The sequence below is a fragment of the Lampetra planeri genome, chromosome 45 (assembly GCF_965212315.1).
Source record: "Lampetra planeri chromosome 45, kcLamPlan1.2.h2, whole genome shotgun sequence".
Taxonomy (NCBI): Eukaryota; Metazoa; Chordata; class Hyperoartia; order Petromyzontiformes; family Petromyzontidae; genus Lampetra; species Lampetra planeri.
This window is the reverse complement of record NC_136151.1, coordinates 7264202-7291093: the sequence shown is the minus strand read 5'-3', so window position 1 is coordinate 7291093 and position 26892 is coordinate 7264202. Positions and strand designations below refer to the sequence as shown.

The window sequence follows — 26892 nt, the reverse complement described above, 5'->3', positions numbered from 1 at the left end:
TATATTTACGCGATCTACCCCAAAAACACGTTTTATAGATAATATTGGTCGCGATAGCCTACTTATAATTTTAAATCTTTAATACAAATTTACACGGTGAGGTTTACAGTGGAAAAACACAGCCTCAGCCAAGCGGGTGTAACCAGTCTATAGGACAAACCATCACCGTTTTCATGGTTACCGTGGGGTTTTTGTAAAAATATATCAATTGCGACTCTTTAACCTTGACACTGTGTGTGAATGTGACGCCACGTCTACACAGGTGAGTGCGGGCTGCCGCGTGCAACATTCCAGGGCGCGTCTCGCGGTATTTATAATTTAGCTGCAGGTGAAGTCAGCTCGTTTCCTTGTTCGTTGTCGCTGCTCTGTGCTTTTTTTACATCTCGCTGCGGTAGCTGGAAGATGTTAACTACCTCGCCTGGTATACAGGAGGTCGTGGGTTCGATCCCGACCCTGACGTCTGTACATGTATTTGTCTCTCTCCCCGTAGTCGCGTGAATTTGTCTCCGGTCCTCCAATTTTTCCCTCCACACCTAGAAACATGCGTTTAGAGTGTTTGGCTGCTAGAACTGTCCACGTAATAAGCTACGTCGTTGAGCTATCAATTGTGGCCAGGTCGCTTCTGAAAAGAGCTATAAACCTCCGTGGGCCTTACCTGGTAAAATAAAAATAGGTTTATAGAATCGTCCAAACTCAGCGATTCCAGGATGTCAAATCTTAACATTAACAATAGGTGATGAATATATATGGTTTAGGTTATGAAGATTTAAATCCTTGATTTTTTTACGCATAATAGGAAAATAGACGGTGAAAGTCATACAGATAATAAGCTTAAATGAACCACGATGTTTGTTTAGCCAGGGGCTGTTCGCTGTGGTAATGCGTGAGGCCACCCACCCAGTAACCCAACCACTCAACCGCACGCCCCTCCCAGCCACCCTTCCTCCAGCCCTCTCTCACCGCCTGCTCGCCCACCCTCACGCCATCCTCCTGCTCATCTGTCTCCCCTCTCACCAAATAACCCCCCCCCCTTACTCATTCAAACTCCACCACCCACTCACCCGCACCTTCGATTAGCACGAGTGGCTACGTACGCTACGACATAAGTTCAACATACATACTCACCCACACACCCACTCACCCACTCACCCAACCGCTTACCCACACACTAAACCAATCACCACCTACACACTCACCCACACACCTTCGTTTAGCACGGTTGACTACGTACGGTGAAAAAAAAGTTCAACATACATACAACCGCTGTCCACTCAGAATAAAACGGTGTCATAGGAATAAATAAACAAAAAAATAATTGACAGATGAACAGAGGATGCATGAAGCCAGTAGTTAAATATTAGTTGATAAAGGTGGAAGACGATTACAGACTGTGAAGCTTAAACAAACAGGCCTTGCAAGAAAACAATTAATAAAGACACAGATGGGGAAAAAACAAGTTAACCTTTACATCAGAATGTTTGCACAAGGTGCGGTTCCATAGTGAAATGCACACAGCCTGACCCTTGCCCGTCAATCAGCCTGTGGGACAAACCATTATCGCTGTGTCCCGGGTTGCTGCTGCTGGATTTTGTTTGTACAAATATATCAATTGAGACCGGTCAAAGCTATGTATGTATGTTGAAGTTCTTCCACACCAACTGTGCTAATCAGAAGTGCAGGGGAAGGACAACAAACTAAACACAAAAATCAGTTTTAGCTCACACAGTGCGTGACTGTACCGCCACGTCTACACAGGTGAGCCCAGCCGCCGTGTGGAACATTCCAGGGCGAAGTATTTATAACTTCACTGCAGGTGAAGTCAGTTCATTTCCTTATTCGTCTCCGCTGTGTGAGCTGCTGCTTCTGCGATCGCTCCTCTGTGAGCCGCGGCGAGCGACTGAGTCCGAGTGAAGCCATGGGCCATGGCGAGCGCGTCTCCCAGTGATTGTGTCGACAGTGAGCTGAGCTGCCCCATCTGCCTGGGCACGTTTGACTGTCCCTCCACGCTGAGCTGCGGACACTCGTTCTGCCTCCGGTGTCTGGACGGTATCTGGGAGAGAGCGAGCAGCTTCAGCTGCCCGCAGTGCCGAGCGGCCTTCCCTGAGCGACCCCAGTTGAAGAGGAACGTGGCGCTCGCCAACCTGGTGGAGCAGCTCAGAGTTGGAGAGAGGATGGCTGCGGTTGTCTTCTGTGACACCTGTGATGATGGGGAGACTCCTGCAGTGAAGACCTGCCTCAGGTGTGAGATGTCCCTGTGTGAGACCCACCTGAAGCCTCATCTGAAAAACCCCAAGTTGATGGACCACGTCCTGGTGGCTCCCATTGTCAGCCTGGAGGAAAGAAGATGCAAGAAGCACAAAGAGGAGCTCAAATTCTACTGCAAGCAGGACGCGAGCCTGGTGTGCATGACCTGTACCATTATCGGAGAACATAGAGGGCATGATGCCGTCACACTGGAGGATGAGCATGAGACACGGAAGGTGAGTACCTCACGGTGTGAGAATGGGATCGCTTCAGTTCAAGGTAGCCATTCGGTGTTGGCAGGGAAAGGAAGGGACAGGAGTTTGAGTGCAGGGAGGAGGAGGGTGGGTCGAGGCTTTTTGAGTGAGCCGTTGCTCGTGAAGTGAAGAGCCATTGTGTTGAACGATCATGTCCCTGTCCCCTGCTGTGGCCTCTACAACACCTGGACACGAGCTGACAAATTCGCAACTTCCACATGGCATTAAAGAAAACATGAGGAAGTTATTATTCTCTCTTCACTGTGCCTTCTTGCTTGCAGACTGTTAAGTCAGTCCAGGCTGACTTCCTTGGCACTCTTCTGGTGGGCAATTATAGAGCTGTCACTGTGGAGGGCTCTGTGTGGAGTGGGGCTGAGAGGGAGCCGCTCAAGGAGTGGAGTCTCCTCTGGTGACTTCGTCTTTTACAGAGTAGAGTCGGAGAAGAGACGCGAGCGGTGGATGAGAAGAGGAAGAAAGCGGAGGCATCTGTGGGACAGATGAAGGCCACTCGCAAAGACGTGCAGGTACGACCTGTGGGCTCTGGTAATCTCGTGGCCTCCACCCTGCGTAAAGTCTGTGACTGTCTCTATGAGGACAACTCCGTAGATTCAAGTGAGCCTTCAGTATCATTGGAAATAGCAATACATTATTTATATTGCTGCTTGAATGTGGATTTTAAAATGCAACGTTTATAACAAACAAGTTTATTTTTAGTACCACTGCAAAGCTGTATATGGGATGAATTGAATTACTTTCTATGGGTTTGATAATATAAAAGTGCATTGGATTAAAAACTAACACTTAAAAGAAGTAAAGATTGTGATAAAATTTCATAGAAAATCTTAGCTCTTTAATTCTAGAACACAAGAGTTGACTTGATATATGACAGGGAACGCAGGGAAAACTGTTTCATCACACACCCAAGTATACAATAGACAATTCATACGTAATGGAATGTTAATACTTGTTTTACTTGCATTTCAGTTTGCATTCATTGTGATGTATTAATGACTGAATCTTGGTGTTGTGCATATAAGGCAGGGTGGGGAACGTCCGGCCCGCGGGCCGCATAAAACTCGCGAAATCATTTGGCAGTTGCAGCCATCACATTAGGGGTGAGTTAATTAAATGTTTTGACCAAATATAACGGGATAATCTTTAAGTTGATACTTTTGCATGGCCGGCGAATGATGTTATAAATGTCCAATGGCCCTTGGCAGAAAACATGTTCCCCACTCCTGGTATAAGGCATCCGATAATGATGCAATTGCGTATACTTTTAACATTTCTGCAAGGAATGGGTTTGAGCCTATTTGTTATCAACTGCATGGATTTACATTCTAACTAAATATATGTCCTAGAATAGGGCGTATCCTCATATAGAGAACTGGACGCCTTTGACCAGTGTTGCTTGCGACGGAGACTTCACATTCACTCTGCGAATGTATCTCAAATACCGGAGTCCATCGATGAACAGCATGACAGTTGCTGTCTGAAGCAGTCACAGCCAGAAGGATCTGGCTCTGTGGACACATTGCAGGGCTGACGCATTGGATGATCCCACCAGAGCACTGTGTCTTGTCAATATGCTCTAGTAGTGCCACATCTTTCTGGTACCAATCTTTAATGTCAATCCATTCTCTGTGAGGTCTAACTCTCTTTCCGGTTCCTTCCATATTTCTGAACAACAAAATAGTTTTCATTTGCCTGTTGTTTTCCATACTACATATGTGTAGTGCCAGTTTCCTTATTGCTTAGATGCAGTATCCTTCTATAGCAATACATTTCGAGTACCAATATCTTATGTCTGTCAGTATTTCTTAATGTCCAAGTCTCGCAAGCATACAAAGCTGTATTGAACACACATGTTCTTATGATGTTCAGTTTGTTCTTGTAGCTGATTTTCTTGCTTCTCCAGATGTTATTAAATCCTGCCATTAATCATTTTGCCTTTGCGATTCTCGCTCTTATTGCATCTTTAGTGTAGTCATTGTCCCATGTCAATAGATGTCCCGAGGAATACAAGTTCCTTTATATTCACAATCTTGCTGCTTTGTATTATTGCTTCTTTCTGAATGTATCCCTTCAGAACACTATTGTCTTTGCCTTTTCTTTTCCACGTTAATCCTCAGTCTTGCATCCTTTCCTAACTTATTGAGCGTATGAACACTTTCCTGCAGGACTATGCATCTTATTTTCCATTAGATCTATGTCGTCCACGAATCTTTATTCTGTCTCCTTGCATATATATATATTACCCGTGCTATTGTCCTGAATGGCATCTATCACTCTTTCGAAGTGTAGTGTCATAGGTCTCTTCTTCCTTCTTGTTGGAAGCTTGTGTGTGTGTGCGGGTGGCGTGCGTCGCACACACTCAGTCAGAGACGGGGTAGTCGCAGGAGGCACCATCCTCCCCTTTTATTGGTGTTGTGTGCACGCCACCAACTCTGGCTCCCTCTCTCACGACCATGCTGCCGCACGACCCAGCCCAGACACGACCCTGCCGCATTGCACCGATGGCGTCGATCAAGACAGCAAACTACTGTCCGGCCGCGCAATGCCCAGGTGAAGGCGGTAGCGACGACGAAGAGACGAGTCCACTCCCAGAACCGGCAGCCTGGAGCTCTCGCTCTCTGCTGCTTATATTCCCATCAGCGCGGCTTGGCTCCGCCCTAGCCACGCCTCCCTTCTCGAACCCACCAGAGGGTTCTTGGGGCTTCCCCACGAGGTCTACCGTGACCCTTGCCCCAGTTCCTCCACCCTACCGTCACACATGCATATATGCTCAACGGCGTGTGTGCTAATGGCCCACCTACAGTTGCAGCTGCTGTACAAGAGTCAGCACTATGTCACTCTACTATTAGAGGTAAAGGGGATATAGCAACACCAGTTACGTCAACAGGAATACCAGCAAAACTATTAGCTGGAGGCTGATCTGCTCATTCAGTCTCTAAAATCCCTTTGAAAATAACTGCAACATTGACTTGCAATATAAAGCTAAACACGAAGCCACAAATATATTCCAATCGAAACTAATTGTCTGGGATGAAGCACACACGTATGCCAGGCTGTTGATAGCTTATTGGGTTATCGAACAGTTAAATGTAAACAATTTGGAGGCAAGTCCTACTGGTTACTTTACGTGGATCACGGCCTCTTGTATAAAGAAGCATCGTTTCTGGGGAGAATTACAGGTGCTGAAGCTGAAACAGAATTTGCGAGCTCTGGAAAGTGAAACGGAACTTGTGGAATAGCTCCTGGACGATGTTGATGGAAAAACAGACGATACAGCAACATTACACTCACACTGCTATCGAGAAAATCAAGATACATTTGCGCAACTATACGGTGACATTTACTTTTCTACGATTACTCCTGAACAGCTTAAATGAAGCGCAATACTGAATGTTACAAATGCAGACTTTTTTTTATCTCAACAATGGAGCTGAGTGCTTTTCTAGTGCGTGGATACTATTGTGAGTGATGATACTGCTGATCAACTTGCAATCCCGGAAGAATTGTTAAAGTATTACTCCAACCGGAATGCCTTCTCATGAACTGAAACTTAAAGTAGGAGCCGTTATCATGCTCCTTAGAAACCTAATGTCATTGTGAGGACTACTTAATGGTACAAGACTTACTTTTACTCAAATACAAACTTGCATAATCGAAGCAAAAATTATCGATGGAGCAACCTCCGACAGGGTACTTATTCTATTAGATATTAATTTAACATTCAGTTTCATACGCTAACAATTCCCCATACGATTGGCTTTTTCTATTTACAATCAATAAGTCACAATGTCAAACGTTTGATGAAAAATGCATTAACTTACCTAAGTCTGTTTTTAGTCAAGGACAATTATATCTTTTCTAGATTTGAAGTTTTCGTGACTGAAAGGGTCCATACTCTTTGGTTTTTTTCGGTAAAGTCACGTAGGTAAAAAATTAAATAAAAATAAATTAAATCACGATGTTTCAGAGGCAACACAAGCTTCCGTCTTCAGGTGGCACCGTCACAGCAAAATTACTGTATCAAGTGAAGTGATACAGTAATTTTGCTGTGACGTTGCCACCTGAAGACGGAAGCTTGTGTTGCCTCCGAAACGTCGTGATTTAATTTATTTTTATTTTATTTTTTACCTACGTGACTTTACCGAAAAAACCAAAGAGTATACAATTATATCTAGCTCGATCAAGAGTCATATCGTGTGATTCACTTAATCTAGTGTCGGAAAAAAACCCAGAATATGGCAATTGTGTATTTATATCAATCTTTGTTGAAAAATATGAGTAACAAAAATGCGTGAATGTTTAATTAAGATCTGCTAGATCAGTGAATGTTTCACCAGGTACAGCTAGTCTCGTATAAAGCCCTTACGAGTGGGAACACGCAGCAGTGCTGGCTTAGGAAACGTACCCACCCCTAATCATTCGCTCAGCCAATGAGAGTGACGCACGCTGAGCCAACCAGACCCCACCCCCCAAGATTCTATTATCACGATTTTTATTAAAAAAAAATTAAAACAATCCATTTTTTTTATGTTAGCGAGGTGAGAACTCACTCGACCAGGATAGAGTTCCAGGCTCCATCTAAAAGATACCTCGTCACAGAAATGTAGACTGAGGGCACTGCTAAGTTCACAGAGGTCCTGGAGCTCTTCTCTGAGAATGACCCCAGACTGGGAGTGCAGCAGCTGCTCCACCCTCGTCTCCCACTGCTGCCATGGTAGCAGGAGTACAGTATTATGCACAGCATGTCATACTTAATATGGTTATTATAATTATTTTTTATTCATTAAATGTTTACCATCTGTATTTTTGGTGCTTTTACCTATACGCCAATGAAGCCCTCATATATTGGTCATCCGAAAGCAATAACGCTGACGGGAACACATCCTGATATATACAACAGTATAATGACCCATTTTTGCGCTGATTCGATAAGCACTCACTTCAGGAAGCATACTGAGCGTTTAGCGAGGTCTGCCAGTACTGATAAAATAATTCAGTCCCAAAAGGCCATGGGGCAAATAGATTGTGTACAAAATAGTTTAATGATGAATCTATGCAGAAGGTGAATCATGTGCTTATCTTTACCGAAAGAACCAAGAACATGTGCCTATCTGTTTTGGTAAATAATTTACAGATCCTCACCAATACACTTCTGGACGAAGGTTCCACAACATCGTGTTGATCATTGAGGCTAGTTGGCCATACTTAGTTGCGTGGGTCAGTGCAGGTTTGTGAAGGTAGAGTCCAGCACTGGTTCATATCTCAATCATTACGCAGCCCTCTAATCGTGTTGGAAGCAGGGGAGGGAGCCCAGCCTAGGCTGAGGCAAGGACACGCCAGTAACGTGGGGTAGTAACAGCAGCGTGGAAGGACGCGTCACAAAACCTAGTTTTAATTTCTGGTAATTTTACAGAGAACAGGGAGGTACTTATTGAGGTTGCGACTGGGAATTTGCAGAGTTAGGAGGTCCTTACATACTTGGCGGATTTGTTTTAAAGGAATATTAGGATGAAGACAGCCCTGTGGTGGTCTCTAAACATATCCAGGGGAGATAAATTGGAGGTGATACAGAGGTTGCAATAATGTGTTGATATGGAGGCATCAAGGTCAAAGTGGGCAGCCAGGTGGTATAATGGAACAAGAGGCTAGGCGGTCAATGATTTCACAGGAGTCAACGATGGGGAGGATGGCAGCTTGGACTACATGAAGATGGAGCCGAGGTGAGACAATGTCTATTTATATAGAGGATTTTGTTTATTAAATCTTACTGGCGATGTTATCAATGTGACGGGCAAGATAGCACCTAGATACCTGAAGTTATCGACCTGTTCAATGAGATGCGAGTCCAAAGACATAATGTGGCAGCAGGGAAAAATAGGTTTCGAGAAACTGGAAAACAATGTGACTTTGGTCTTAGCAGCATGGAATATTAATTTATAGAATCCATCACACGCCCTTTGCAGGATTCCATGCTCCAGACCAAGGCTGGCATCTCAGGCGAGTTCACCCGCATGAGGATGATGCTGGATGAGGACGAGAGGGCGGCTCTGGATCACGTGGATGTGAAGGGGCACGAGCTGCTGTCCCAGATCGAGGAGAACATCGCTCATTACGAGCGTGAGATCAGCGAGCTCCAGGCAGCAGCCACGCGCCTGCGCGCTCTGCAGGAGGAGAGGGACTCGCTCACGTTCCTGCAGGTAGAGCACTCACGGAGCCATGGCGAGTGCCCCAGTTCACGTATATTCGTTGCGTTTGTAAACTTGGCAGATGCGTTGCAACACAAAACACAAGATAACGCCACTTCCATTGTCAAGACAACATATAGCCCATGGGTTCTGAAAGTAAATGTAGAGTCAAGTTCACCAACTTGGATTTGTATATTGTAATAAAAATATGAACTACCGCTGAATTTCAAAAGAATAAATATACGATTAACACACAAATCCCTTGAGTTAATTGGTTGGTAATCTATGCAGGCATTGGCATAAAAAATTGTAACCTCATCAACCTCTAATTTACATCAGATTGAGGCCACTTGACACTAAATTGAAATGATACATTTTACCAAATGTATACCAAGCATTAGTAATGCTGATAACGGAAAGGGATTTTAACATCAGGAAAGCCAGAAGGAGTTATATTTCAGCACTGACATCTTATGAGTCTTAGAAAGTTTAAACCAATCCCGAAATTGCCTGCCTCAACAAATGTTAACCCTGCTAAACTATGGACTTTGGCAACGTAACACTCTAGGTGTAATTCACTCTCGCAGTGGATCATTATTTTAAATGTTGGTTCACAATCACTGCAACTCGATGTCAAGTGCCACAGACACCTTGCCATAATATCGGACACCAAGTGGCAACAATTTTAGAGGCCACACCTTGCTGATGAGAATAATTGAGTCATAACGAGTCCATGGCTTTGTCTTGATTACAACCAACGACACTGGGATATGCAAATGGTTAGCGCAGCCCAGCTCATCGCGTCTACCAATCATCGTGTGGTTAACGTGGCTGGAGGTGAACTGACTCGCGCCCCCTGTGTCTGACTCCTGCAGGTTCACCTGGAAGAGACAAACCGGTATGGACTCATGAACTCGCACAAATAAACACACGGAGTGACGCCTTGTGTGGAATATGGGCTGTGTGATGATAATGTGTGATGATGATGATGTATGATGATCATGCTGTGTGATGATGTTGTGTTATGTTGTGTGATGATGTGTGGCATGATGCTGTGTGAAATGATGCTGTGTAAGACAAGGGTTGTGTGCTGTGATGCTGTGCGCAATGTTGCCGTGTGTGATGATGCCGTGCGTGATGATGCTGTGAATGATGATGCTGTGTGTAATGATGCTGTGTAAGACACGGGCTGTGTGTGTCACTGCTGGTTCTGGTCTCACAGGAGAGACGCTCAAAAGGGAGCTCCACCCTCATTTCTCGACGAAGAAGACATCGCCACGATCAGCGCCCTGCAGGGAGCTGTGGTCAACCTGCTGGCATTCATGTGTGAGTTCCACGGACTCTTGACAAGTGTGCATGTCTGTTATTGTACGTGTAATTGTGTCTTGTGTGTATGTTGCGGAGCGGTGGCATAGGGGTTAGCATGCTACAATATGAACCTAGCGACACAAATTCCATTCCCGTTCACAGCCCACACCAGTGACGATTTTCTAAACCGGTCATGGTCCTCCCCTAGCTCGACTCAGCCTCATATGACTACCTGGTGTAGTGTGTTAAAACCGCCACTAGGGAGACAAAGGCGGCCTGACGTGGTGCTGGCCACCCACCCCCTCGTGTGCCATACCGGCCTTAAAGTGCCACTCGCTAACAATACTTGCCCCTCCAGCCTGTTTGTCTGTTTGTGTGCGAATGTCTACATGAGCGAGAGTGAGTATGGATGTGCAATGATGATGGGATGCTCTGAGCACTGAGCTACAAACATGGTCACCTACACGTGACTCACGGCCATGGCTGTCATCAATGGTGAGTGGATTCAGAACCAATTCTGACCCTCTCCGAGATGAACCCTTGGCTTAAACGAGTACCAGGTACGTTCTGTAACCATCAGCACTGCGGACACAAAATCGGCCTGCAGAATTCATATGGTGAAATAGATTTTATAACTACATCAATATAAATTTCAATAATGTTGTGGCTTGGCTCTCCAACACACCGGCGTGCTGTACTAGTGACGAATTGGCACGTTCTGTTTACGTGACAACCCTTACTAGTTGTCTGTGTCGGGTGGTGGCGGGTTTTAACGACACATTTATATATTTACGCGATCTAACCACGAAAAAACCTCTTATGGATTATTTAAACTTAGGGTTGATTGATAATGCCCAAGGATTATACATCCAGACTAAGACACGTTGAAGATTTTTAGGCTTCATGTCAACAGCTTGATGCTCAGTCAAACTAAGGCATTTTTAGGATTCTTATGTTCCCCAGTTCATGGCTGAGGCTCACAGAGCGAGACTAAGGCATAATCTTGGTCCACCTTGTCTATCACTACACCGCACGTGCAAACATCAACATTACGACTGTAATGTATTCAATAGACAATAATATATAGCACACACACACGAGTGTATTTCACTATTACATAAGCTCCATTGATATTACACGCGTGCATTATCCAGTAAGGATGCTGTTGGCCAAAGTAACAATTCTAGCAGATGAAACTACGAGTATAAGTCTTCTCTGTAATGGATGTCATCATCAGACTCGAGCCAGACTACATCACCGTAGTGATGCGCAGGATTTCATTGTTAATGATGTAGGCTCATATCCAGACTAAGGCAGCCTAAGGATTCTCATTGTTCATTCATAATGTGCTTGAGGCTGCTATATCCCTACTAAGGCATCTTAAGGATTATTGGGGTTCAATGCTAATACCTGAGGCTCACAGAGCCAGACTGGGCTATCGCTGTGGCTGACCACGTGTATCACTGTGCAAACAGATACATTGCTATTGCCCATGTATTGCAATACCTCTAAGCTCACATACAGCACACACACGAGTGTAAAGGAGTATTACATGAGCTATATTAACCCTACACGTGTGTATAATTGAGTGAGGATGCTGTTGCTATTCTGCGTGAGTGTTTTACACAGAGACACTATGGCTGATATTCTTAGGATTCATTTTTAGTGCTTGAGGCAGCGTGATACAGACTCAGACACAGTTAGGATTCTTAGGGTTCTGTGTTAAAGTCTGAAGTTCTCAGCATCAACGGCACTGAGTCTTTGACACAAACAGGCTGTGGCTGATATTATTAAGATTCATTACACTGTGTAATAAATAAAAATTGTCCCTGGGTAGTAAGTGTTATTTTAGAATTGCTTATGCCTCAAATGTACACAAAATAGCTATTACCACAAACTTTGCTTTTGTGACCAGGACAGTGATATTTTGAAATTTACAAATTTTCAATGGGAATTCCAGATAGATTCAGTGCTGAGTAGTAACTTGTAGTAACTTCTAGAACATTCAAGAACTTTCCAGTAATAAAAAAAGTAGTATAAATACAGGACCCTTAAGCCCACCAGTTCAGTTTACAGTGGTACCTCGGTATGCGTCGTTAATTCGTTCCAGAAGGAAGGACTTATACCAAAAATGACGTATACCAAACTAATTTTTCCTATAAGAAATAAAGGAAGAGAAAATAATCCGTTCCAGAGTATAAGAAATTATATTTAATATGGCATAATATACATTAATGGGGTTGTATAAAATAAGAATTAGACTTAACGTATTACTAAAATGCATACATAAATTCAAATAAATGCACACACGAGTGTACATCACTACACCATCACACACACAAGTGTACATCACTACACTATCACACACACAAGTGTACATCACTACACTATCACACACACACACACACGAGTGTACATCACTACACTATCTCACACACACGAGTGTACATCACTACACTATCACACACACATAGTGTACATCACTACACTATCACACACACAGAGTGTACATCACTACACGATCACACACAAACACACGAGTGTACATCACTACACTATCACACACACACGAGTGTACATCACTACACTATCACACACACACACGAGTGTACATCACTACACTATCACACACACGAGTGTACATCACTACACTATCACACACACACACATACGAGTGTACAGTACATCACTACACTATCACACACACACACAGTGTACATCACTACACTATCACACACACACAGAGTGTACATCTCTACACTATCACACACACACACGAGTGTACATCACTACACTATCACACACACACGAGAGTACATCACTACACTATCACACACACACACACGAGTGTACATCACTACACTATCACACACATACACGAGTGTACATCACTACACTATCACACACACGAGTGTACATCACTACACTATCACACACACACACACATACATACGAGTGTACAGTACATCACTACACTATCACACACACACACAGTGTACATCACGACACTATCACACACACACACAGTGTACATCACTACACTATCACACACACTCACACGAGTGTACATCACTACACTATTACAAACACACACACGAGTGTACATCACTACACTATCACACACACACGAGTGTACATCACTACACTATCTCACACACACACACACACGAGTGTGCATCACTACACTATCACACACACTCACGAGTGTACATCACTACACTCACACACACACGAGTGTACATCACTACACTATCACACACACACACACGAGTGTACATCACTACACTATCACACACACACACGAGTGTACATCACTACACTATCTCACACACACACACACGAGTGTGCATCACTACACTATCACACACACTCACGAGTGAACATCACTACACTCACACACACACGAGTGTACATCACTACACTATCACACACACACGAGTGTACATCACTACACTATCACACACACACACACGAGTGTACATCACTACACTATCACACACACACACGAGTGTACATCACTACACTATCACACACACACACACGAGTGTACATCACTACACTCACACACACACACACGAGTGTACATCACTACACTATCACACACTCACGAGTGTACATCACTACACTATCACACACACACACACACACGAGTGTACATCACTACACTATCACACACACACACGAGTGTACATCACTACACTATCACACACACACACGAGTGTACATCACTACACTATCACACACACACGAGTGTACATCACTACACTATCACACACACACACAAGTGTACATCACTACACTATCACACACACAGTGTACATCACTACACTATCACACACACACACGAGTGTACATCACTACACTATCACACACACACACGAGTGTACATCACTACACTATCACACACACAGTGTACATCACTACACTATCACACACACACAGTGTACATCACTACACCATAACACACACAGTGTACATCATTACACTATCACACACACGAGTGTACATCACTACACTATCACACACACGAGTGTACATCACTACACTATCACACACACGAGTGTACATCACTACACTATCACACACACACACACACACGAGTGTACATCACTACATTATCACACACACACGAGTGTACATCACTACACTATCACACACACACACGAGTGTACATCACTACACTATCACACACACACACGAGTGTACATCACTACACTATCACACACACACACGAGTGTACATCACTACACTATCACACACACACACGAGTGTACATCACTACACTATCACACACACACAGTGTACATCACTACACTATCACACACACACGAGTGTACATCACTACACTATCACACACACAGTGTACATAACTACACTATCACACACACACGAGTGTACATCACAACACTATCACACACACACACACGAGTGTACATCACTACACTATCACACACACGAGTGTACATCACTACACTATCACACACACGAGTGTACATCACTACACTATCACACACACACACGAGTGTACATCACTACACTATCACACACACACGAGTGTACATCACTACACTATCACACACACACAGTGTACATCACTACACTATCACACACACACAGTGTACATCACTACACTATCACACACACACAGTGTACATCACTACACTATCACACACACACACACACACGAGTGTTCATCACTACACTATCACACACACACAGTGTACATCACTACACTATCACACACACACGAGTGTACACCACTACACTATCACACACACACACACGAGTGTACACCACTACACTATCACACACACACACACGAGTGTACATCACTACACTATCACACACACACGAGTGTACATCACTACACTATCACACACACACACAGTGCACATCACTACACTATCACACACACACGAGTGTTCATCACTACACTATCACACACACACGAGTGTACATCACTACACTATCACACACACAGTGTACATCACTACACTATCACACACACACACACGAGTGTACATCACTACACTATCACACACACACGAGTGTACATCACTACACTATCACACACACACGAGTGTACATCACTACACTATCACACACACACGAGTGTACATCACTACACTAACACACACACACTAGTGTACATCACTACACTATCACACACACACAAGAGTGTACATTACTACACTATCACACACACACACACGAGTGTACATCACTACACTATCACACACACACACACGAGTGTACATCACTACACTATCACACACACACACACGAGTGTACATCACTACACTATCACACACACACACACGAGTGTACATCACTACACTATCACACAAACACACACGAGTGTACATCACTACACTATCACACACACACACACGAGTGTACATCACTACACTATCACACACACACACACACGAGTGTACATCACTACACTATCACACCCATCTCGTTTGCCGTGCCGGCCTTCACAGGTGCTTACCAACACCACTTGCCCCTACAGTCTGTGAAAGGTGACACGCGAGAGATGTTTGTGTTTGTTGTACACACACAGAGACGCTGCGGCGGTGTTGATATCCACGCTGCTGCTGCTGCTGTGATCCACTGCCTCCCACGGACACTTCCGCACAGTGGGGCTGAATGATGAATCGATTTCAAATCGAAGTCGCAATTTGAGACAATGCGATTAGCAAATCGCAAAGGCTGCGATTTTTTTGCGATTTGAAAAGTCCTATTACTTTCTTATTGGAGTTGTTTATTTGTTTGTTATTAATATTACTTTATTTATTTAACTTAACAATTGCTCTATGTTTGATCGTTCTATTTCAATAAATTTGTTTAAATAAATACATGTTGGAAGCAATTCATATCTGTTAAGTTCTCATCCTTGCATTAGAATAGATAGAGCAGTTCACATTTTGATGGTATCATCACATGTTTTACATCTACTACACAGTGAATATTGAACTGAAGCGGGACTTTTAAAAATGTAGATGACGGGGCAAACAAACGCACCGCTGTACTGTACTTCTGTGCTCTCGCCAGCTGCGCCGCCTGCCTTCGCCAACGCGCGGTGACCGGCGTGGTGAAGTATGGTCAAATATCCCCGCAACCTGCACGGTGTGGGGAGGCCCTCATCCAGCAGTGGATTGACAAAGTGCCCGTTACATGTCATCACACCGATCGCTACGCATTACAACGGTGTATAACAATGCTCATTATGAATTGCTCTATTGCAGTGTACGTGCGTGTTAGTGCACGAGTGCTGTTGTTATAGTGGTGCTGTTGTTACACGGCTACTGTGATTATCGTTACTGCAAACGGACGCTCACCGACTGTGGACACAAACTCGGCCCACAACTACCTCCAGATTTCCTCGGACCTCAGGACGGTGACGCTGACCGCTGTCTCCCAGGGTCGCCCCGATCACCCGCACCGCTTTGATGTCTGGCAACAAGCCCTGTGCTCCGAGAGCTTCTCGTCGGGTCAGCACTACTGGGAGGTGGACGTGGGGGGTGCGGGGTTCTGTGAGGTTGGAGTCGCGTACGGGACGATCGCACGGAAAGGGGGTGGTAGCGAGTGCGAGCTGGGAAGGAACGACTCATCCTGGGTTTTATGTAAACATAACAACAGCTGCTCAGTGTGGCATGGTGGTGTCTGGACCTCAGTGCCGGTGAGGGATCCTCCCCGGAGAGTCGGGTGTCACCTGCACTGGGAGGCGGGGCTGCTGTCGTTCTACCGCGCTGACTCCATGGAGCTGCTGCACTCCGTCCACCACTCGTTTAGTCAACCGCTCTACCCCGCACTGAGTGTGTGGGGTGATGATGGTAACTCAGTGAGGATTCTGGATCTGAGTCGTGCGTGCTGAGAGCACGGAGTGTGAGCAGCGCAGAGAAACGGGCACAACGCACAGACTCACGCACACAAAGACACAGATCCCCCGTGTAGCCTTCACAGGCTGTTGGGGCAAGTGCTGTTAGCGAGCACCTATGGGGCCGTCCATAAATGACGTCACGCACCTGGGGGGGGGGCAAATATTTGTGACGATGGGGGGGGGGGTTGAGAAATGTGACGTCACGTCAAAATGCGCAAATTTAAATACATTTCGACAACACGTTCTACTTAATTAAATGTACTTTTTTTATAAATGTTTTCTCCTACAACATCAGAGTGCAGCGCCACATTAAATATTCACTACAATGACAATAGTTTAAAGCGATTTGAAGCATGTTTTATTTTCTTGGGGGGGGGGCAGAGCTTTGTGACGTCATATTTGAGGGGGGGGTCTGACTTTTTCTGACGCCGTGTGACGAAGGGGGGGGGGGGTCAAAAATCGCGTGACGTCATTTATGGACGGCCACTATGAAGGCCGGCACAGCACACTAGGGGGTGGGTGGCTAACACCACGCCCGGCCGCCTTTGTCTCCCCAGTGGTGATGTTTACACACCGTACCAGGAACTCATTTTTCAGGCTGAGTCGACCTAGGGGAGGCCCATGACCGGTTCACCAACACCAGTGACGATTATCGGAATCGGTCCAGGCTCTCCCCTAGGTCGACTGAGCCTCAAATGAGTACCTGCTGCGATGTGTAAACATCGCCACTGGGGAGACAAAGGCGGGTCGGGCGTGATGCTGGTCACCGACCCCCTTGTGTGCCACAGTGTCGGCCTTCATAGGTGCTACTAGCAAACAGCACTTGCCCCTACAGTCTGTGAAGGCTACACGGCGTATCTTTGTCTTTAGTGTATAGAGGGGCATGTGGGTAGTGTGGAGTGGAGTGGTGGTGCAGTGGTTAGCGCACTGGTGGGGGAGGGCGGTGGGAGCCAAGCTTCTCTCTGACGTCATCGTCCCTAGCACCGCGCGCCGCGTGGCGCTCAACGCCGAGAGGGCGGAGCTCCACCGCGGGCGTGCTGGGAACACGCGTCACGTGACGCTGCGGGGTGACGCGCGCCGTCCCCCTCGCAGTCACTCGCTCGTTGGGCGATTAACCCGGGGTGGGAATGGGATGGCATCACTAGGGGGGGACTACTCGTGGTGTGTGCCGAGTGTCGCTGGGCCAGAACATTGTTGTTATAACCTGGGGTCGAGTGACCCCCTACTCTCCCCACCCAAACTAGTTTTATTTTACAGGGCATAGAGAGAGATATAAGCCATTTTAATACCTAGTAGTAGTAGGAGGTCTTTCACCACCAATATTCGTAAAGATTTGTTTTGATTAATATTTTATTTATCTGCTCTAAGACTTGGGCCTGAAGCCACAACCTTCAATTCATGGGATAACGCTTCTGATGACAATAGAAACTGCGTTTTGACTTTGAAGTGGGTTAAAGTTATTAAGCGCCTGATATATATCTAGAGTGAGGATCTACCTTACAATACGACACGACTAACATTGTCTCAACACGCATTAACACAAAGACACTGTGTGTTATTACAGGGATAGAGACAACACAAACTCCAAATTTCCAGCAACTGTCAGGGTCGGAATCCAACCAATGACCTCTTGCATACCAGGCGAGGGAGTTAACATATCCTAGCCACAACGGCGTCCCTCCTTAACGTGAGACACCAATCCGGTGTGAACCCAACCTCGAGTCTCAGGGTGTCTAGCAACGCGTAGATTATTTGTAACGCATTGATTATATCGTACCAGTTGTGTACTTGTGTGAACGCTAATCGCATTGTGTTCTGGGCTGTGGGTGAGATTTAGATTTGCTTCATTGCTGGCATGGGTTTGGCTTGTTTTGCTTTTTTCATTTTTGTGACCCAGGTGACTCTTGTCAATGAGACTCATCCTGGTCTCCTGAGTTCTCACCTCGTTAAATTAAAATTCAACTCGACTCGATCATCAGCAGAAGCAGAAGTATCATCAGCAGAAGAATTAGTAACAGGGGCAACAGCATCAACAGCAGTAGCTCCATCATAATCATCATCAGCATCAGGGGTAGAACCAGTAACATCAATAATAATAGAATCATTATCAGCAGTAACAGAATCATCATCAGCAACAGAACCAGCATCATCATTACTCTTGCAACCGAGACTCATCCTGGTCTCTTGAGTTCTCACCTGGTTAAACAAATCGACTTTAACACGTAGGCTTTCGCGACCAATATTATCAATGATAAAGGTTTTTTGGGTTAGATCGCATAAATATACATAGACTTGATTGTGTTCTGGGTTACCTGTGAATTGTAATCACATTGTATTGTGGGTCAAGGGTCAATGTGTTCTGGGTGAATAAAAAATAAAATCTGAAAATCTATTGTCAAGATTGTCATCTAGGCTGTGAATGTGACTCTCTCATAGCTGAGACTGACTTGTGTAAACATGTATTTTTTTGGGATGGTTGCTGTTGTTTTGTTTGTTTAGATGTCATTAACGGATATTAAACCCTGGCACAGTTTGTAAATCTACAGCTTACGCCTTCACAGGTAAGTGCTGTCTGTAGCCTTGGGCCACATTCCATGGCGCATCTCGTGTTATTTTTTGCTGCACTCTGTCAGTTTGCTTGTTCCTCGTCATCATGAGCTATGATGATGAATGGATCCTGACTGATAGATGATGATGAAGAGCACGATGATGATAATGACTACACATCGTAATGATGACCACCACCCACTCACCTGCACCCAACACTCTCCTCCCCGACACCTGCTACTCCCGAACCTAATACCCCCTCAGCCGTCTACAGAGACCCTCCCTCCCACCTGCCCTCACTCACACCTGCTCGGCCATACACCTGCCCATCCTGCCACCCTCCCACCTGCCAACCTCATTCTTTTTAAAGCGCCCATTTCCGTCTGATTTCTCTCCCACCTGATCACCTGCACACCCGCTCACTCACCCACCCGCACAAAGGCAAAGATCCCCCGTATAGCCTGAACATACTGTTGGGCAAGTCCTGTTAGCGAGCATCTATGAAGGCCGGCATGGCACACGAGTTGGTGGGCGGCCAGCACAAAGCCCGGCCGCCTTTGTCTCCCGAGTGGTGATATTTATACTCCGCACCAGGTACTCATTTGAGGCTGAATCGACCTAAGGGAGGCCCATGACCGGTTCAGACAATGATCATTGGTGTTGGTGGTCATGAGTGGGAATTTAACTTGGATCGGCAGGTTCATAGCACAGTGCACTAACCACTTCAAGACCAATCTCCACCTACACACACACCTGCTCAACCACCCACACGATCACCCTCCGACCTTCCCACCTGATCCCCCACTCATTTACACGTGAAGTGAGATGATTTGTCAAAAAATTAACAATATTAATGGTTACTATTTTTAAAGACAATTTTAAACAGTTATGCTAAAACAGAACAAATACATGTCAATGATAGAGACGACATACTTTTTTTTTAACCTTTAATAATATTTTTTTACAAGGTACGGTTTGGTGCAGAAACCCACAAAGCCTCGCGACATCAGTCCAAGGGACAAACCATCACCGTTTGCCTGGCCACTGTGGGTTTTGTAAAAATCGCGACCCGTAAACCCCAACCCCGCGGTGTGAATGCAACGCTCCTGTCTACGCAGGTGAGAGTCGATTCGTGTCTTGGTTCGTCGCCGCCGTGTGCGCCCCAGGGACAGCGTCTCTCAGCCACAGCGAGCGGCTATCGGTGAGAAGCCACAGAGTCGTGGCGAGCGCAGCTCCCACTGAGAGCGTAGCGAGTGGACCTGGCTCCCGTCTGGAAGTGGTCAAAGCCGACCGTGTAACGTGTCTCACGGTGCGTCTAGACAGCTGCGTGCGATACGAAGCTCGTGTCTGTGACCTTGACCACCTGAGCACATTTCCACGGAGTGTCTCGTGAGGTTTGTAACCTCGTGCTAAGTAATGTTGGCTGAGATTTATAAGGGACGCGGGGTGACCGATCACGTCTGGATTGGTCCGTAACAAAGTAGGGCGCTGACAAGGGGTTGACAGCTCTGCATGCCCACACCATGTGCTAGATCTGAGCTGTAAACAGTCAACGGCGAGGTTATTGTGAGAAAATGATGAGAAGTAAACTCTTTGGTTCTTTCGGTAAAGTCACGTAGAATGGAAATAATACAAATAAAAGAGAATAAAATAATTCTCACGACGTTTCAGCCACAACGCAGGCAGCCGTCCTCAGGTGGAGAACAGGTCTGTCGAGGAGACAGACCTGACCAAGAAGTCACGAAAGCTTTAAGGCGAGGTTATTGTGAGAAAATGATGAGAAGTAAACTCCTCGGTTCTTTCGGTAAAGTCACGGAGATATTTTTCACCGAAACAACCAAAGAGTATGGATTGCTGCAGTCACGAAAGCGTCAAATCAAGAATGATATCGTCAAATAAAAGTCACATCGGCGATAAATCGCGCGAAGTGAATTGAAAGAGACATTGATGAGGCGTCAACCATTAATGTTGTACACAGAGCCGGCCCAGCCACTAAGCGACCCTTGCAATTGCAAAGGGCCCCGTGGCCAGCAGAGGGTCCCCTAAAGTCACTGCTAGCTAGTGGGTGTAAAAAATCATACATCAAAGGGGCCTCCAACCAAATTTTGCTTAGGGCCCCCAAAGGTCTAGGGCCGGTTCTGGTTGTACAACAACAACAACAGCAGCAGCTGCTGTGCGTCAACAAGCTGCACCACTCGCACGCCGTTCGCCACAACGCGCTACAGACGCAGTCCATGGCGACACGGAGCCAAGGCGAAGTCGTCGCTGCACTCCGACAACAAAGAAAGCGGTGGATAAAGCAAAGCACTTTGTGGCAATCGCCCGCATGTCAACAAGACGCAGGGAACTACTAACTTTTATATATATACTGTAGATGTCCATAATGCAGGTTGTCTGGGTTAGATGGTCAACCCCCGATAAAACTGTATAATGGATATTGGTCGCGAAAGCTTTACGTGTTAAACTACTGTTAGGTGTTCTAGATTTGAAGCTTTCGTGACTGCAAGGATTCATATTCTTAGGTTTTTTCGGTAAAGTCACGTAGGTAAAAAATTATAAGTAATAAAAGTAAAATAAAATAAAAATCACGACGTTTCGGAGGCAAGACGGAAGCTTGTGTTGCCTCCGAAACGTCGTGATTTTTATTTAATTTTTATTTTACTTTTATTAATTTTTATTTAGAATTTTTACCTACGTGACTTTACCGAAAAAACTAAGAATACAGTTAGGTGTGTTATGGTGATGTGTTAACTTTCCTTGTACTTGCGCTACTATCATGTTTGTGTACTGTTTGTTGTTGTAACGTTCTTACCCCGTGCCCCTACTGGACATCTGTTACAAAGAGCTTTACAGGTCATCGGATTCCTCCTGCAGTATAAATATTCCGATTCTGATGTACAGTACGTCAGTGCAAAGATGCCAAATTAATATCTGTGATAATAAATCGCCTTACCGGCAGCTGCTTTGATCCACATTGCTCACCGTAGCTGTTGGGCTGTTCGGAATGTACCACTCACTCAGTGTGTGGGGGGGGTAGCAACAATTTTGCATTAACTTTTACTTTAAAACATAAACATACAAAGCAAGATACAGCATTATAAAATCACTGTAACTGTTATTGAATCGACTGAATATGGTAAAGTTTAAGTCGTAACATTGTGAAATAATGGAATAGAATCACCCCTGTGGTTGATAATGGTTTCTCTCTCCGTGGGTCATTGCAAGACAAATTAATGTAAGTCAGTATGATAAAATCACTGTAACTTTCGATTTAAAGCTTTCGTGACTGCAGGGATTCATCTTCTTGGTTCTTTCGGTAAAGTCACGTAGAAGGGAAGTAATAAAATAATAAAAATAAAACATAATTATTTTATTATGTTTAATTTTTATTATTTTATTACTTTCGTGACTGCAGGGATTCACCTTCTTGGTTCTTTCGGTAAAGTCACGTAGAAGGGAAGTAATAAAATAATAAAAAATAAAACATAATAAAATAATTGTTTTATTTTTATTATTTTTTGGTTCTTTCGGTAAAGTTACGTGACTTTACCGAAAGAACCAATAAATTAAATGGACTTGCTCCTTCCTACATTCATGATCTCCTTCAGCCACGAATATTCTATCAAGATCGTCAAGATCCTCAGCTTGTGCATTCTTCACTGTCCCACCGTCTCCAGGCTACACACGTGGAGGTGCGTTGGCAATTATGGCACCTACACTCTGCAACTCGTTGCCCTTCGAGGTCAAGGGGACTTCCGAGGCACTGCTCAACTTCACATCTCCACTAAAGCCGTCTCTGTTTAAAATGGCTTTCTCCCTTTAGTGATGTTCAAATGTCCTTCTCACTTCTTTCCTTGGGTGATGTTCACTATTTTCTGCTTTACCATGCATAGCACCCCGAGAGCGATTGTTTATGGGCGCTTTGTAAATGTTAATTATTATTATTTTACCATTACTGAATGATTATGTAATCAGTAGAAATGTATTATTTAATTGTTAAAATACTATTCTTGCATTATTAGCGTCAAAGTATTATAGCACAGCCATTTATTTATTTAGTTATTGTTTAGGTGTCAGTATTAAACAGTTATTATAATTAAGTTATTAATACATGAAAAAAACGCCAAATCATTTTATTATTATCCATTTCCAATTACATAATAATTAAATTATTATAATAACATAATAAAACTATACTACTTAAATTATTATTATTACTTGACGGTCACGCCAGTTGGTTCAGGGCACGGGGTCTGCAACCTGCGGCTTCGTGGCGGCGTGCGGCTCTCAGGGACGGCTGCTTCGTGAGACGTTCTTATTTATCACGCACCACCACCACCACCATCTCTTGTACTCATACCACGTTCTTATTTATCGAGGACCACCACCACCGTCTCTCATACTCACACTACGTTCGTATTTATCACGAACCACCACCAACACCGTCTCTCGTACTCACACCACGTTCTTATTTATCAAGGACCACCACCACCGTCTCTCATACTCACACTACGTTCGTATTTATCACGAACCACCACCAACACCGTCTCTCGTACTCACACCACGTTCTTATTTATCAAGGAGCACCAGCACAGTCTCTCGTACCCACACCACGTTCTTATTTATCAAGGACCACCAGCACAGTCTCTCGTACCCACACCACGTTCTTATTTATCAAGCACCACCACCACCACCACCGTCTCTCGTACTCACACCACGTTTTTATTTATCACGGACCACTACCAGCACCACCGTCTCTCGTACTCACACCACGTTCTTATTTATCAAGCACCAGCACCATTGTCTCTCGTACTCACACCACGTTCTTAATTATCAAGGACCACCACCACCGTCTCTCGTACTCACACCACGTTCTTATTTATCAAGGACCACCACCACCGTCTCTCGTACTCACACCACGTTCTTATTTATCAAGGACCACCAGCACTGTCTCTCGTACTCGCACCACGTTCTTAGTTATCAAGGACCACCACCACCACGGTCTCTCGTACTCACACCACATTCTTATTTATCACGCACCACTACCACCACCGTCTCTCGTACTCACACCACATTCTTATTTATCACGCACCACTACCACCACCGTCTCTCGTACTCACACCACATTCTTATTTATCAAGGACCACCACCATCTCTCGTACTCACACCACGTTCTTATTTATCAAGGACCAGCACCGTCTCTCGTACTCACACCACGTTCTTATTTATCAAGGACCAGCACCGTTTCTCGTACGCACACCACGTTTTTATTTATCAAGGACCACCACCACCACCGTCTCTCGTACTCACACCACGTTGCATTGCGGCTCTTGAAATAATAACTTACCGAATTGTAAAAAATAAGAAAAAATGTCTCTCCTTGTTTTTTTGGTTTCTGAACCCCTTGGTATAGGGCAGGGGTCGGCAACCAAAATAACAAGAAGAGCCATTTCTTTCCAATTTGGTACAAAATTCAGTATTTCAAGAGCCGCAATGCATCTGAATACATACTGTACATACGTACATATCGTCAAGAAGCAGCCCGTAAAGAGCCGCATGCGGCTCCGGAGCCGTAGGTTGCCGACCCCTGGTATAGGGGAATCTTTTTTTGTTAAACCTTGAATACGAACTGACAGCTGTGTGGTTTGCTGAGCAAAACGCACAGCCTCACCCTAGCAGGAATGTTTTTATTATTATTACACGCTTTTATTGAACTCACTGTCTGTTGTCGTATCCTCAAATCTTTTAACTAAATTTTAACCCACTTCCCAATGTGGTATCGACTGCAAACTTGGTATACTTACGTCATACTGATGACAATACTATACTCTATAAAAACAAGTATTTTTAAACATAAATTTTTACATGTTATGTTTCGGCTTGGGTCTAATTGTCCACGCTCAACTAACGTTGGCTGTAAATCACCACGGTCCCTTACGTTGTGGCAAGCTTCGGGGCCACTTCCTGGAGTCGTCGAGTTCTGCCATTACGAGTATGGTACAATTTCGATTTAAAGCTTTCGTGACTGCAGGGATTCATCTTCTTGGTTCTTTCGGTAAAGTCACGTAGAAGGGAAATAATAAAATAATAACAATGAAACATAATAAAATAATAAAAATAAAACATAATAAAATAATAAAAATAAAACATTATAAAATAATACAAATAAAACATTATAAAATAATAAAAATAAAACATAATAAAATAATAAAAATAAAACATAAAATAATAAAAATAAAACATAACATTTCGATTTAAAGCTTTCGTGACTGCAGGGATTCATCTTCTTGGTTCTTTCGGTAAAGTCACGTAGAAGGGAAGTAATAAAATAATAAAAATGAAACATAATAAAATACAGTTCTCACGACGTTTCGGCCACAACGCAAGCAGCCGAGGCGACAGTGTCTGACGCTGTCGCCTCGGCTGCTTGCGTTGTGGCCGAAACGTCGTGAGAATTATTTTGTTATGTTTTATTTTTATTATTTTATTACTTCCCTTCTACGTGACTTTACCGAAAGAACCAAGAAGAGTATGGTACATTTCATTAAAGCGTGTTTAAAAAAAATATTTTTTTAATATTACTTATTTTGTTTACGTGACAATCCTTACTCATTGGTTGTGTCGGGTGGTGGCGGGTTTAACGACACTTATATTTACGCGATCTACCCCAAAAACACGTTTTATAGATAATATTGGTCGCGATAGCCTACTTATAATTTTAAATCTTTAATACAAATTTACACGGTGAGGTTTACAGTGGAAAAACACAGCCTCAGCCAAGCGGGTGTAACCAGTCTATAGGACAAACCATCACCGTTTTCATGGTTACCGTGGGGTTTTTGTAAAAAATATATCAATTGCGACTCTTTAACCTTGACACTGTGTGTGAATGTGATGCCACGTCTACACAGGTGAGTGCGGGCTGCCGCGTGCATCATTCCAGGGCGCGTCTCGTGGTGTTTAAAATTTAGCTGCAGGTGAAGTCAGCACGTTTCCTTGTTCGTTGTCGCTGCTCTGTGATTTTTTTACATCTCGCTGCGGTGGCTGGAAGATGTTAACTACTTCGCCCGGTGTACAGGAGGTCGTGGGATCGATCCAGGCCCTGACGCCTATACGTGTACTTGGAGTTCGCTTGTCTCTCCCTGTAGTCGCGTGAATTTGTCTCTTGGTACTCCAATTTTTCCCTCCACACTTAGAAACTTGCGTTTAGAGTGTTTGACTGCTAGAAATGTCCACGTAATAAGCCACGTCGTTGAGCTATCAATTGTGGCCAGGTCGCTTCTGAAAAGAGCTATAAACCTCAGTGGGTCTTACCCGGTAAAATATAATTAAATATTTTTGATAGAATGGGCCAAACTCAGCGATTCCAGGATGTAAAATATTCACATTAACAATAGGTGACGAATAAATATTGATTTGAAACCTCATTTTTTTTACACATAATAGGACAATG

General features: G+C 44.4%; 1 protein-coding gene across 1 annotated transcript; it reads left to right on the top strand.

The window, feature by feature from the left end:
* Positions 1-1922: 1922 nt before the first annotated feature.
* On the top strand, positions 1923-17042 carry LOC144733221 (E3 ubiquitin/ISG15 ligase TRIM25-like). The gene is made up of 6 exons (XM_078615016.1): positions 1923-2480; positions 2927-3022; positions 8477-8710; positions 9574-9596; positions 9921-10024; positions 16339-17042. Exons 1-6 carry the CDS (start codon positions 1923-1925, stop codon positions 16884-16886), a joined length of 1563 nt encoding a protein of 520 aa, XP_078471142.1. The 3' UTR covers positions 16887-17042.
* Positions 17043-26892: the final 9850 nt, after the last annotated feature.